The sequence below is a fragment of the Heterodontus francisci genome, chromosome 25, assembly GCF_036365525.1.
Source record: "Heterodontus francisci isolate sHetFra1 chromosome 25, sHetFra1.hap1, whole genome shotgun sequence".
Classification (NCBI taxonomy): domain Eukaryota; kingdom Metazoa; phylum Chordata; class Chondrichthyes; order Heterodontiformes; family Heterodontidae; genus Heterodontus; species Heterodontus francisci.
This window is the reverse complement of record NC_090395.1, coordinates 78,930,529-78,945,335: the sequence shown is the minus strand read 5'-3', so window position 1 is coordinate 78,945,335 and position 14,807 is coordinate 78,930,529. Positions and strand designations below refer to the sequence as shown.

Genomic DNA, 14,807 nt, shown 5'->3' with positions numbered 1-14,807 from the left:
AGTAAATCCTGTCCCGAAGAATCCTCTCTCATAATTTCCCTACCACTGACGTAAGGCTCACCGGCCTATAATTTCCTGGATTATCCTTGCTACCCTTCTTAAACAAAGGAACAACATTGGCTATTCTCCAGTCCTCTGGGACCTCACCTGTAGCCAATGAGAATCCAAAGATTTCTGTCAAGACCCCAGCAATTTCTTCCCTTGCCTCCCTTAGTATTCTGAGATAGATCGCATCAGGCCCTGGGGACTTATCTACCTTAATGGCTTTGCAAGACACCCAACACCACCTCCTTTTTGACAATGAGATGACAGACTATCTACACTCCCTTCCCTAGGCTCATCATCCACCGAGTCCTTCTCTTTGGTGAATACTGATGCAAAGTACTCATTTAGTACCTCGCCCATTTCCTCTGGCTCCACACATAGATTCCCTTCTCTGTCCTTGAGCGGGCCAACCCTTTCCCTGGTTACCCTCTTGCTCTTTATATATGTATAAAAAGCCTTGGGATTATCCTTAATCCTGTTTGCCAATGTCTTTTCATGACCCCTTTTAGCCCTCCTGACTCCTTGCTTAAGTTCCTTTCTACTGTCTTTATATTCCTCAAGGGATTTGTCTGTTCCGAGCCTTCCAGCCCTTACGAATGCTTCCTTTTTCTTTTTGACAAGGCTCACAATATCCCGCGTTATCCAAGGTTCCTGAAACTTGCCAAACTTATCCTTCCTCCTCACAGGAACATGCTGGTCCTGGATTCTAATCAACTGACATTTGAAAGACTCCCACATGTCAGATGTTGATTTACCCTCAAACAGCCGCCCCCAATCTAAATTCTTCAGTTCCTGCCTAATATTGTTATAATTAGCCTTCCCCCAATTTAGCACCTTCACCCGAGGACTACGCTTATCCTTATCCACAAGTACCTTAAAACTTATGGAATTATGGTCACTGTTCCCGAAATGATCCCCTACTAAAACTTCGACCACCTGGCCGGGCTCATTCCCCAATACCAGGTCCAGTACGGCCCCATCCCTAGTTGGACGATCTACGTATTGTTTCAAGAAGCCCTCTTGGATGCTCCTTACGAATTCTGCCCCATCCAAGTCCCTAGCACTAAGTGAGTCCCAGTCAATATAGGGGAAGTTAAAATCACCCAACACTACAACCCTGTTACCTTTACATCTTTCCAAAGTCTGTCTGCAGATCTGCTCCTCTACCTCCTGCTGGCTGTTGGGAGGCCTGTAGAAAACCCCCAACATCATGACTGCACCCTCCCTATTCCTGAGCTCCACACATATTGCCTTGCTGCACGACCCCTCCCGCAGTACAGCTGTGATATTCTCCTTAACAAGTAATGCAACTCCCCCATCCCTTTGACATCCCCCTCTACCCCACCTGAAGCTTCTAAATCCTGGAACATTTAGCTGCCAATCCTGTCCTTCCCTCAACCAAGTCTCTAATAGCAACAACATCGTAGTTCCAAGTACTAATCCAAGCTCTAAGCTCATCTGCTTTAGCTGTTATACTTTTCGCATTGAAACAAATGCATTTCACACCACCAGTCCTGTTGTGCCCCGCAACATCTCCCTGCCTGCTCTTCCTCTTAGTCTTACTGGCCTTATTTTCTAGTTCCCCTTCATTTGTTTCACTTGCTGTCCTACTACTCTGGTTCCCACCCCCCTGCCACACTAGTTTAAACCCTCCCTCGTGACGCTAGTAAACCTCGCAGCCAGGATATTTGTGCCCCTCCAGTTTAGATGCAATCCTTCTTGTACAGGTCCCATCTGTCCCTGAAGAGATCCCAATGGTCCAGATATCTGAAACCTTCCCTTCTACACCAGCTGTTCAGCCACGTGTTTAGCTGCACTATCTTCCTATTTCTAGCCTCACTGGCACGTGGCACAGGGAATAATCCCGAGATTACAACCCCAGAGGTCCTGTCTTTTAACTTTCTACCTAACTCCCTAAACTCTCCCTGCAGGACCTCGTCACTCTTCCTGTCTATGTCATTGGTACCGATGTGTACCACAATGTCTGGCTGTTCACCCTCCCCCTTCAGAATGCCCTCTGTCCGTTCAGAGACATCCTTGACCCTGGCACCAGGGAGGCAACATACCATCCTGGAGTCTCACTAGGAAATGTATAAAAAGCACTGGAGAACAGCTCATTGTCCACCAACATAGCAGTGGAAATTGAGCATCTTTTTCAGATGAGAGAGACTAAAAGGTGGGGAGCAACAATAAAACGATTTTAAGCATCGTTATGTGAAAAATTGAACTCTGTTTTGAAACACGCACTTTTAACCAGAGAGTTCATTCATTGGTGTCATGTCCATCCCAGAAGGTTGACTGCCATGGATCTCCACCTCTATCTGTCCTATGCTGCCTTACATATTCCGCACAGGTCAACTGCATCTAGTCCATTATATCCATCATCCATTTTCTCCTCTGCTTCCCTCTCCTACGTTTTCTGTCGATCTTTCAGTAATTGTCTCTGTTTACCTTCTGCTCTAATGATATGATTGAAGTATTGTATCTTTCTCTCTTTTGATGGGCACTAACTTCCTCTTTTCCCCAGCCATTTCCACCACTTCCTCATTAGCCTTTCTAACTGTGTAGGATATGCGGAACATCTTACTATATGTCCACATCTCGAATGCATTCAAATTTTCAGTAGTCTTTGTTGTCCATGTCTCTGAGATATATAACATAGATGACACATTGTAACCAGAGGTAGACCAGGTTGAAACAAAAAGAGGCTAGTGAATGTCAGAAATCTGAAAAAAATGTACACATCTGTCAATACTTGCAAAGAGTCCAGAGGAAGAAGGAAGCTTACTTAAGGTTGAGGAAGCAAGGATCAGACAGGGCTCCAGAGGGTTACAAGGTAGCCAGGAAGGAACTGAAGAATGGACTTAGGAGAGCTAGAAGGGGACATGAAAAAGTCTTGGCGGGTAGGATTAAGGAAAATCTCAAGGCGTTCTACACTTACATGAGGAACAAGAGGATGGCCAGAGTGAGGGTAGGGCCGATCAGGGATAGTGGAGGGAACTTGTGCCTGGAGTCAGAGGAGGTAGGGGAGGCTCTAAATGAATACTTTGCTTCAGTATTCACTAGTGAGAGGGACCTGGTCGTTTGTGAGGACAGCGTGGAACAGGCCGATATGAACAGGTTGAGGTTAAGAGGGAGGATGTGCTGGAAATTTTGAATGATATGAGGACAGATAAGTCACCGGGGCCAGACGGGATATACCCAAGGATATTACGGGAAGCGAGGGAAGAGATTGCTGCGCCTTTGGCGATGATCTTTGCGTCTTCACTGAACACTGGAGTAGTACCGGATGATTGGAGGGTGGCAAATGTTGTTCCCTTGTTCAGGAAAGGGAATAGGGATAACCCTGGGAATTATAGACCAGTCAGTCTTGCGTCGGTGGTGGGCAAATTATTGGAGAGGATTCTGAGAGACAGGGTTAATGATTATTTGGGAAAGCATGGTTTGATTAGAGACAGTCAGCATTGCTTTGTGAGGGGCAGGTCATGCCTCACAAGCCTTATTGAATTCTTTGAAGATGTGACAAAGCACATTGATGAAGGAAGAGCAGTGGATGTGGTGTATATGGATTTTAGCAAGGCGTTTGATAAGGTTCCCCATGGTAGGCTCATTCAGAAAGTAAGGAGGCATGGGATTCAGGGAAAGTTGGCTGTCTGGATACAAAATTGGCTGGCCCATAGAAGTCAGAGGGTGGTAGTAGATGGAAAGTATTCAGCATGGAGCTCGGTGACCAGTGGTGTTCCACAAGGATCTGTTCTGGGACCTCTGCTCTTTGTGATTTTTATAAATGACTTGGATGAGGAAGTGGAAGGCTGGGTTAGTAAGTTTGCCAATGACACGAAGGTTGCTGGAGTTGTGGATAGTGTGGAAGGCTGTTGTAGGTTGCAACGGGACATTGACAGGATGCAGAGCTGGGCTGAGAAGTGGCAGATGGAGTTCAACCTGGAAAAGTGTGAAGTGATTCATTTTGGAAGGTCGAATTTGAATGCAGAATACAGGCTTAAAGACAGGATTCTTGGTAGTGTGGAGGAACAGAGGGATCTTGGGGTCCATGTCCATAGATCGCTCAAAGTTGCCACCCAAGTTGATAGGGTTGTTAAGAAGGCGTATGGTGTGTTGGCTTTCATTAACAGGGGGATTGAGTTTGAGAGCCGCGAGGTCATGCTGCAGCTCTATAAAGCCCTGGTTAGACCACACTTGGAATATTGTGTTCAGTTCTGGTCGCCTCATTATAGGAAGGATGTGGAAGCTTTAGAGAGGGTGCAGAGGAGATTTACCAGGATGCTGCCTGGACTGGAGGGCATGTCCTACGAAGAAAGATTGAGGGAGCTAGGGCTTTTCTCATTGGAGCGAAGAAGGATGAGAGGTGACTTGATAGAGGGGTACAAGATGATGAGAGGCATAGATAGAGTGGATAGTCAGAGACTTTTTCCCAGGGTGGAAAGGGCTATCACCAGGGGGCATAATTTTAAGGTGATTGGGGGAAGGTTTCGGGGAGATGTCAGAGGTAGGTTCTTTACACAGAGAGTGGTGGGTGCGTGGAATGCGCTGCCAGCGGTGGTAGTAGACGCAGATACGTTCGGGGCATTTAAGCGACTCTTGGATAGGTACATGGATGATAGTAGAATGAAGTGTAGGTAGTTAGTTTGATCTTAGAGTAGGTTAAAGGTTCGGCGCAACATCGTGGGCCGAAGGGCCTGTACTGTGCTGTACTGTTCTATGTTCTATTTATCTACAATCCTTTGTCAGAACTGAGCATTCACCTCGGCCACTCTTAGCTTCTACTTTACCCAACCTGCACCACTAGCACATCTAGTCAGTGAATGATGTAGGCTTTACCTTGCCATAGTTCAACACGCTTGGTAGATGTTAAATAAAACGGGTGGCACAGTGGCGCAGTGGTTAGCACCGCAGCTTCACAGCTCCAGGGACCCGGGTTCAATTCTGGGTACTGCCTGTGTCGAGTTTGCAAGTTCTCCCTGTGACTGCGTGGGTTTTCTCCGGGTGCTCCGGTTTCCTCCCTCCGCCAAAGACTTGCAGGTGATAGATAAATTGGCCATTGTAAATTGCCCCTAGTGTAGGTAGGGAATATGGGATTACTGTCGGGTTAGTATAAATGGGTGGTTCTTGGTCGGCACAGACTCGGTGGGCCGAAGGGCCTGTTTCAATGCTGTATCTCTTTAAAAAAAAAAACAGAAAGTGCTGGAAATACTCAGCAGGTCTGGCAGCATCTGTGGCGAGAGAAACAGAGTTAACATTTCAGGTCTGTGAACTTTCATCAGAATTGGCAAAGAGATCAGGGGATGTTAAACACAGGCAAAAGTTTAGATAGAAAATACTACTTTTTTAAGCTCCTAATTTCCCAAAAAGGCAGTTGAGTGAAGTGTCCAGAGTATTAACATTGCATTCTGTTGTCAATCCTGATTGGTTGTACTCCAGGGATGTTGATTCCTATTTCTACTAGGTCTTGAGCAATGTTTCCTCGCCCAGGCCGCGCACAAGTCGGTTCTTTAAGTTACTGCTCATGTGCGGTCATGCAGAAAAATTTAAAGGACCTGTGCAATTGGTCAAATCGGCTGCGCACTACAAAAAAAGAAGGTGGTACATTGGTCTTGAGCCATTGAGTTTTGTACAGTATTCAATCGTTGTCTATACTTACTCCTGGAAAAAAAATTAACTTCAAACTAAAATCTTAAGATTTTTGTTCAGCTAATTAGATTTTTTGAAAAGACAACTGTAGTTAAAGTTTCCAGATGGATCTTTGATGCAAATATTGGAGAAAAAAAATCTCAAGATTATTTTCTTCATAAATCTCTGCCTTCAACTCTTCCCCACAGATCGCTTTACTAAAGATCCTTCTGGCTGCAGCCCCAACATCAAAAGCAAAGACGGACTCGATCAACATTCTTGCTGATGTTCTACCAGAAGAGATGCCGTAAGTATTTCCTTCCCTTTGAGACTAGGGACCTTAATGCCCCTCTTATTAGATTATTTCATCGCGCTTAGTAAATTATTGACCGAATTTCCATGGACTATAAAGACTGGGAACCAACTGAAAGCAACTCAATTAAAATTGTCTTCTAATATATTGCAACTTTTTAAGTTATCTTGGTAAGATAACTTACCAAGGGGCGGCACAGTGGCGCAGTGGTTAGCACCGCAGCCTCACAACTCCAGGGACCCAGGTTCGATTCTGGGTACTGCCTGTGCGGAGTTTGCAAGTTCTCCCTGTGTCTGCGTGGGTTTCCTCCGGGTGCTCCGGTTTCCTCCCACATGCCAAAGACTTGCAGGTTGATAGGTTAATTGGCCATTATAAATTGCCCCTAGTATAGGTAGGTGGTAGGGAAATATATAGGGACAGGTGGGGATGTGATAGGACTATGGGATTAGTGTAGGATTAGTATAAATGGGTGGTTGATGGTCGGCACAGACTCGGTGGGCCGAAGGGCCTGTTTCAGTGCTGTATCTCTCAACTAAACTAAACTAAGATGCAGTTACGGATTTGAGACCTTGTTCTGTGGACGAGCTGCACTAAGTCAAGTCCTGTTCTCTGTCAGACATCTTTCTCACCCCTACTGTTTCCTTTATCCCAGAATCTATCTATCTTGCCTCTTCATCCTCTGTTACCTAAGCAACTTTAGTGTCCCATTATCCAGCAGTGCAGTGATGTGCTCTTTATTCTAACAGTACCACGGTGCTACAGAGTATGAAGCTGGGAGTAGATGTCAACAGACACAAAGAGATCATTGTGAAAGCAATTTCTGCTGTCTTGTTACTGCTACTTAAGCACTTCAAACTCAACCACATCTATCAGGTAAGTAATGCTGTTATATGAAATAAGCAATCTATTAATATTTGGGAGTGAGAAGATCATGAGAGCTTTGTTTGGTGTACAATATTTATCTTCTAACTTTTTGCTTCCACTCCTACTCTCCCAAAGGCATTAACTCAGTGTTCGGTGCCCAACCATTGTATTGCCTCTTGTATTTCATGCACATAGTCACATGCGAGTCTTAATTGAGAGCATCAGCAGTGGGAACAATGGTATTACAGCCCAATTCAATCACGTTCTCATCCTTAACCACAGGTGAACACTGAGTCAATTCTGATCATGTATAGTGACCATGAGTTTATTTTTTTTGCCTCCTTCGCCAAGAGGCTTCAAAGCCAATTGTAGCCCTGCTACCATCATCCTGGTTGAGAAACTCAGCACAGCTTGGGATCTTTCTGGCTCACATTCACTGAGTAAGCTCACTGAACTATGGAGGAGAAGGCAAATCCCCAAAGCGTTAGATTTAACTAATTAACCAATTGGCTTTTAAAGCCTATGGTGATTCTGTTTCCACTGCCGTTTCTGATGGAGAATTCTGTGTCAAAAGAACATCATATAAGAAATTGGAGTTGGTCATTTGGCCTTTTAAGCCTTCTTTGCATTCAACAAAATCATGACTGATCTTTAACCTGAACTCCACTATCCCCATATTCCTTTATTCTTTTTGTGATGACCCTCAATTTATGTCTCACCAACCAGAGGAAATCTGTCAACCTCTGTCTTGAAAATTCTCAATGACTGAATATCCATGGCTCTCTGGGGTAGAGAATTCCAAAGGTTCACAACCCTTTGAGTGAAGAAATTTCTCTTCATCTCAGTCTTAAAATGGCTGACCCTATATTCTGAGACTGTGACCCTATGTTCTCGATTTCCCAGTCAGTGGAAACATTTTCTCAGCATCTGGGTCAGACCCCTTAAAAATTCTTTGTTTCAATTAGATCACCTCTCATTCTTCTAAACTCAAGGGAATATAGAGGTAGTCTACTCCATGTCTCCTCCTAGAAGAATCTCCTCATCCCAGGAACCTTTGTTGCAGTCCCTCTAGGACAGGTAGGTCCTTCCTTAGGTAAGGAGGCCAAAACTGCACACAGTACTCCAGGTGTGGCCTTGCTAATGCCCTGTATCATTGCAATTTTTTTTTTACTCTTGTACTCCCATTCCTTTGTAACAAAAGCTAACAAACCATTTGCCTTCCTAATTGCTGGCTGTACCTGAATGTTTCAGGGGTAATGCTGTCCTTCCCAGGGGCTTTTCCGCTGGCTAGAGAATCAATTGCATCACTGAGTTCCGATTTTGTTGGCTGTATGTCCAGCTCATCCATGACTGGTAGAGGCTGGGCTGCATTGAGGGCAGTCTCAGTGGCAACATTCTCCTTGGAGTACAGTTCTAGGTAATGCTCAACCCAGCGGTCCATTTGTTTGCGTTGGTCAGTGATTATGTCCCCTGATTTAGATTAGAGGGGGGCGACCTTCTTGATGGTTGGCCCAAAAGCTCTCTTAATGCCATCATACATTCCTCTGATGTTTCCGGTGTCTGAGGCCAGCTGAATATGACTGCATAGGTGTTGCCAGTAGTCGTTTGCGCAGCGCCTGGCTGTTCTTTGTGCAGTGCTTCTGGCTGCTTTAAGTGCTACGGATGTTAACTCGCTGGGGTCTTTCTTGTAGTTCAACAGTGCAGTGCGTTTAGCGGCTGTGACAGATTCTAGCTCTTCAAAGTGAGATTGAAACCAGTCTGCATTTCTCTTCGCACGTTTGCCGTAGGTGGTCAAAGCTGACTCATAGATGGCGTCTCTGATGTGGGCCCACTTGGTCTCAGCATCCCCTGTGGGAGTGTTTTGAAGGGCTGTCACAAGTGAATTTAGAAATTTTTGTAACAGCAGTGGATGAGAAATTCTGCTTGTGTTGATGCATGGGTGGCCCTTCTGCTTGGAATGATGCAACTTCTTTGGTCTGAGTCTAACTTTGCTGCACACCAGGGAGTGGTCGGTGTCGCAGTCCCTGAAATAATCAAGAGTGCCAAGCCTGCTATACTCTCAGCACTACATGAATTGCTATGCCTGTGCTGGGACGAGGGAGCAGTACCTCAGGACATGTGCGATGCCAATATCATCACCCTCTATAAAAACAAAGGTGACCGCGGTGACTGCAACAACTACCGTGGATTCTCCCTGCTCAGCATAGTAGGGAAAGTCTTTGCTCGAGTTGCTCTAAACAGGCTCCAGAGGCTGGCTGAGTGTGGCACAGTGTGGCTTTCGTGCAGAGAGATCGACCGTTGACATGCTGTTCTCCCTTCGTCAGATACAGGAGAAATGCCGCGAACAACAGATGCCCCTCTACATTGCTTTCATTGATCTCACCAAAGCCTTTGACCTCGTCAGCAGAAATGGTCTCTTCAGACTACTAGAAAAGATTGCATGTCCACCAAAGCTACTAAGTATCATCACCTCATTCCATGACACTATGAAAGGCACAATTCAACATGGCGGCACCTGATCAGACCCCTTTCCTATCCTGAGTGGCGTGAAACAGGGCTGTGTTCTTGCACCCACACTTTTTGGGAATTTCTTCTCCCTGCTGCTTTCACATGCGTTCAAGTCTTCTGAACAAGGAAGTTTCCTTCTCACAAGATCAGGGCGCAGGTTGTTCAACCTTGTCCGTCTAAGAGCGAAGTCCAAAGTACGGCAAGTCCTCAACAGGGAACTCCTCTTTGCTGACGATGCTGCTTTAACATCTCACACTGAAGAGTGCCTGCAGAGTCTCATCGACAGGTTTGCGGCTGCCTGCAATGAATTTGGCCTAACCATCAGCCTCAAGAAAACTAACATCATGAGGCAGGAGGTCAGAAATGCTCCATCATCAATATTGGCGACCACGCTCTGGAAGTGGTTACGAGGCGGCCAACATCCCCAGCTAATACACACTACTGAGTCAGCAGCGCTTGAGATGGCTTGGCCATGTAAGCCGTATGGAAGATGGCAGGATTCCCAAAGACACATTGTACAGCGAGCTCGTCACTGGTATCAGACCCACTGGCCGTCCGTGTCTCCGCTTTAAAGACGTCTGCAAACGCGACGTGAAGTCCTGTGACGTTGATCACAAGTCGTGGGAGTCAGTTGCCAGCGTTCGCCAGAGCTGGCGGGCAGCCATAAAGGCGAGGCTAAAGTGTGGCGAGTCAGAGACTTAGTAGTTGGCAGGAAAAAAGACAGAGGCGCAAGGGGAGAGCCAACTGTGTAGCAGCCCCGACAAGCAAATTTTTCTGCAGCACCTGTGGAAGAGCCTGTCGCTCTAGAATTGGCCTTTATAGCCACTCCAGGTGCTGCTCCACACACCACTGACCACCTCCAGGCGCTTCCCCATTGTCTCTCGGGATAAGGAGGCCAAAGAGAAAAGAGAACCTGAATGTTAACTTTCTGTGATGCGTGTACAAGGAATCCCAGGTCGCTCTGAATGCAAACATTTTCCAGTCTCTCTCCTTTCAAAAAAATAATCTGCTTTTTTATTATTCCTACCAAAGTGGATAATTTAACTCTTTGCCACGTTGTATTTCATCTGCCGTATTCTTGTCCATTCACCCATCCAGTATATATCCCTCTGCAGCCTCCTTGCCTCCTCCCCACTGTTTACTTTCCCACCTAACTCTGTAACATCAAACTTGGATAAGTTATGTTCAGTCCCCTTATCTAAGCCATGAATATAGATTGTAAGTAGCTGAGGCCCAAGTACTGATCCTTGTGGTGCTCTGCTCAGTTAGTCTGTCAACCCAAAATGTCCCATTTATTCCTATCGTTTTCTGTCCATTGAGTAGTCCTCAGTCCATGCTGATATATTACCCCCCCCCCCCAATCCCCTGAATCCTAATTTTAGATTTAGATTTAGAGATACAGCACTGAAACAGGCCCTTCGGCCCACCGAGTCTGTGCCGACCATTAACCACCCATCTATACTAATCCTACACTAATCCCATATTCCTACCACATCCTCACCTGTCCCTATATTCCCCATCCTATACTAGGGGCAATTTATAATGGCCAATCTACCTATCAACCTGCAAGTCTTTTGGCTGTGGGAGGAAACTGGAGCACCCGGAGGAAACCCATGCAGACACAGGGAGAACTTCAAACTCCACACAGGCAGTACCCAGAATTGAACCCGGGTCGCTGGAGCTGTGAGGCTGCGGTGCTAGCCACTGTGCCACTGTTGTGTGGCATCTTATCAAAGGCTTTTCGAAAATTCCACCTTATTCGTTACAGCCTCAAAAAACTCTAACAGATTTGTCAAACGCAGTTTCCCTTTTATAAATCAGTGTTGACTCTGCTTAATCCTGTTATGAGTTTTTCAGTGCCCTATTACCACATCCCTAATAATAGATTCCAGCATTTTGCCTACTACTGATGTTAGACTAACTGACTTACAAGCTCTCTGTTTTCTCTCTCCTGCTCCATGAAAAAAAATCCAAACCTGCTCCTTTATTCTTTTTGTGGTGACCCTAAATTTATGTCTCGCCAACCAGAGGAAATGATCAGTAAAATGAAAGCCCATGGGATACAGGGGAATGTGGCAGGTTGGATCCAAAATTGGCTCAGTGACAGGAAACAAAGGATAGTAGTCGGCGGATGTTTTTTGCGAACGGAAAGCTGTTTCCAGTGGCATTCCAAAGGACTCAGTGTTGGGTCCCTTGCTGTTTGTGGTATATATTAATGATTTGGATTTAAATGTGGGAAGCATGATTGGGAAATTTGCTGATAACACAAAAATTGGCCGTGTAGTTGATAGTGAAGAGGATAGCTATGGACTCCAGAGTTATATCAGTGGTTTGGTTGAGTGGTGGAAAAATGGCATTCAGTCCAGATAAGTGTGAGGTAATGCATTTGGGGAGGGCAAACAAAGCAAGGGAATACACAATAAACGGGAGGATATTGAGAGGGGTAGAAGAAGTGAGAGACGTTGGTGTGCATGTCCTGAAGGTGGTAGGACAGGCAGATAGAGTGGTAAAGAAGGCATATGGAATGCTTTCCTTTATTGGTCAAAGTATAGAACACAAAAGCAGGGATGTAATGCTGGAACTGTATAAAATGCTGGTTAGGCCACAGCTGGAGTATTGCATACAGGTCTGGTCACCACATTACAGAAAGGACATAATTGCTCTGGAGAGAGTGCGGAGGAGATTTATGAGAATGTTGCCAGGGCTTTAAAATTGCAGCTATGAGGAAAGATTGGATAGGCTAGGGTTGTTTTCCTTAGAACAGAGGAGACCGAGGGGTGACTTAATTGAGATGTACAAAATTATGAGGGGCCTAGATTAAGTAGACAGGGAGGACCTGTTTCCCCTAGTGGAGAGGTCAATTACCAGGGGACACAGATTTAAGGTGATTGGTAGAAGGATTAGAGGGGACATGAGGAAACACTTTTTCACCCAGAGGGTGGTGGGTGTCTGGATTTCACTGCCAGGAATGGTGGTGGATGCAGAAACACTCAACTCATTTAAAAGGTACCTGGACGTGCACCTGAAGTGCTGTAACCTGTAAAGCTATGTACTAGGTGCTGGAAGGTCAGATTAGAATGGGCGGCTATTTTTTTTTCCGGCCGGCACTAACATGATGGGCTGAATGGCCGCTTCCTGTGCAGTAATTGTTCTATGCTTCTATGAATTTTCCAAAATTACCACATTGAAATCTCTCAGGTTTGAGCACCTCTAACAAGCTTCCTCTTGACATTCTCTTCTCTTTAAAGAAATGATCCCCAGTTTCATTCCATTGAGAAAGAAAGTCTGAGAGAAAGATGCACCATCGTGGCTAAGGAAGGAAGTTAAGGATGGTATCGAATTGAAAGAAAAAGCATACAATGCTGCAAAGATTAGTGGTCAGAGAATTGGGAAAATTTTAGAAACCAGCAGAGGATGACCAAAAAAGAGAGACACATTAGAGTATGAGAGTAAACTAGTAAGCAATATAAAAACAGACAGTAAAAGTTTCTTCAAATCTATAAAAAGGAAGAGTTGGTCCCTTAGAGGATAAGACTGGGAATTGATGGGAAAGAAGGAAATGGCAGAGGCTTTGAACAAGTATTTTGTATCTCTCTTCACAGTAGAAGACACAAAAAGCATTCCAAGAATAGCAGAAAATCAAGAGGCAAAAGGGATGGAGGGACTTAAAGCAATTGCTATCACTAGATAGAACGCACTAGGAAAACTAGTGGGACTGAAGGTTGACGCAGTGGTTAGCACCACAGCCTCTCAGCTCCAGCGACCCGGGTGCGGTTCTGGGTACTGCCTGTGTGGAATTTGCAAGTTCTCCCTGTGACCGAGTGGGTTTCCGCCGGGTGCTCCGGTTTCCTCCCACAGCCAAAGACTTGCAGGTTGATAGGTAAATTGGCCATTGTAAATTGCCCCTAGTGTAGGTAAGTGGTAGGAATTGAGGGAAGGTGGGGATGTGGTAGGGAATATGGGGGTAATATAGGATTAGTATAAATGGGTGGTTGTTGGTCGGCACAGACTCGGTGGGCCGAAGGGCCTGTTTCAGTGCTGTATCTCTCTATGACTATGAAGGCTGACAAGTCATCTGGACATGATGGCCTGCATTCTAGGGTCTTACAAGAAGTGGCTGCAGAGATGGTGGATACATTGTTTGTTATCTTCCAAAGTTCCCCAGATTCTGGAAAATTCCCAGTGGATAGGAAAACTGCCACTGTCAGTCATTTATGACATTGAAGGAGGCCATTCAGCCCATCGAGTCCATGTTGGCTCTCTTGGGAGCAACTCAGTCAGTCCAACTTCCCTGCTAGATCCCTGAAGCCCTGCAATTTTATTTCCTTCAAATGCCCTTCCAATTTCCTTTTGAAATCATTGTCTCAGATTTCACTACCATCATAGGTGGAGAGTTCCAGGTCATAACCACTCGCTGAGTAAAAAAGTTCTTCCTCATATTCCCACTGCATCTCTTGCCCATAACCTTCAATCTGTGTTCCCTAGTCCTTGGACCATCAGTTATTAGGAACAGTTTTCCTTGTCTAACCTATCTAAGCCTCTAATCTGCACCTCTATCAAACCTCCTGTCAATCTCCTTTGCTCCAAGGAGAACAACCCCAGCTTTACCAACATAACCTTGTAAGTGAAATCCCTTATCCCGGAACCATTCTGGTAAATCTCCTGTGCACCCTCTCAAGGACCTTCACATCTTTCCTAAAGTGTGGTGACCCGAACTGGATACAATACTCCAGTTGGCGCTTAATCAGAGCCTTATAAAGGTTCTGCATAGCTTCCCTGCCTTTGTACTCAATGCCTCTATTTATGAAGCCCAAGATCCCATATGCTTTGCTAACTACTCTCTCAATGTGTCCTGCCACCTTCAAAGATCAATGCAGATGCACCCCCAGGTCCCTCTGTTCCTGCAAATTCTTTAGAACTGCACCATTAAGTCGATATTGCCTCACCTTCCTTCTGCCAAAATGCATCACCTCACATTTGTCTGTATTAACTTAGATCTGTCACTTGTCTGCCCATTCTGTTAGCCTATCTATGTCCTGTTGCAGGCAATTCGTATCATCCTCATTGTTTGCCATTCTTTCAAGTTCGGTATCATTGGCAAGTTTTGAAATTCTACTCTGTATTCCAATATCCAAGTCATATGATTACGACCAAGACGGGAGTAATGCACTGTTAATTCAGTCCCACTACTCCACAGGTCATAGCATATTAGTAAAGTTTCCACCTACCGGAAAGTAGCCAAATTAAACGCACTATTTGAATAAAGCACACCAAACCAGGTTTCTTTAAACAACAAAATTAGCTATTTATTAATAAACTAAGTCTTAAACAATAATGAGAGAGCTTTATATGTGAAAGGATTCTTTTCAAACTTCTTATTCTTCCTAATCCTCATGCACACACACATTCAAAAAGAAATGGTTAACTGGTTTTAAAAGGATGTTTTGGT

The 14,807-nt window shown here is 45.1% G+C and overlaps 1 protein-coding gene across 2 annotated transcripts in view; it reads left to right on the top strand.

The window, feature by feature from the left end:
• The window catches only part of LOC137384010 (striatin-interacting protein 1 homolog), a 223,875-nt gene that overhangs the window by 155,133 nt on the left and 53,935 nt on the right, over nucleotides 1-14,807 (top strand). For both annotated transcript variants that reach the window (XM_068057577.1, XM_068057576.1), the window contains exons 15-16: nucleotides 5,883-5,980; nucleotides 6,733-6,859. In XM_068057577.1, the coding sequence (XP_067913678.1) occupies nucleotides 5,883-5,980; nucleotides 6,733-6,859 (225 nt within the window). The remainder of the gene's footprint in view (nucleotides 1-5,882; nucleotides 5,981-6,732; nucleotides 6,860-14,807) is intronic.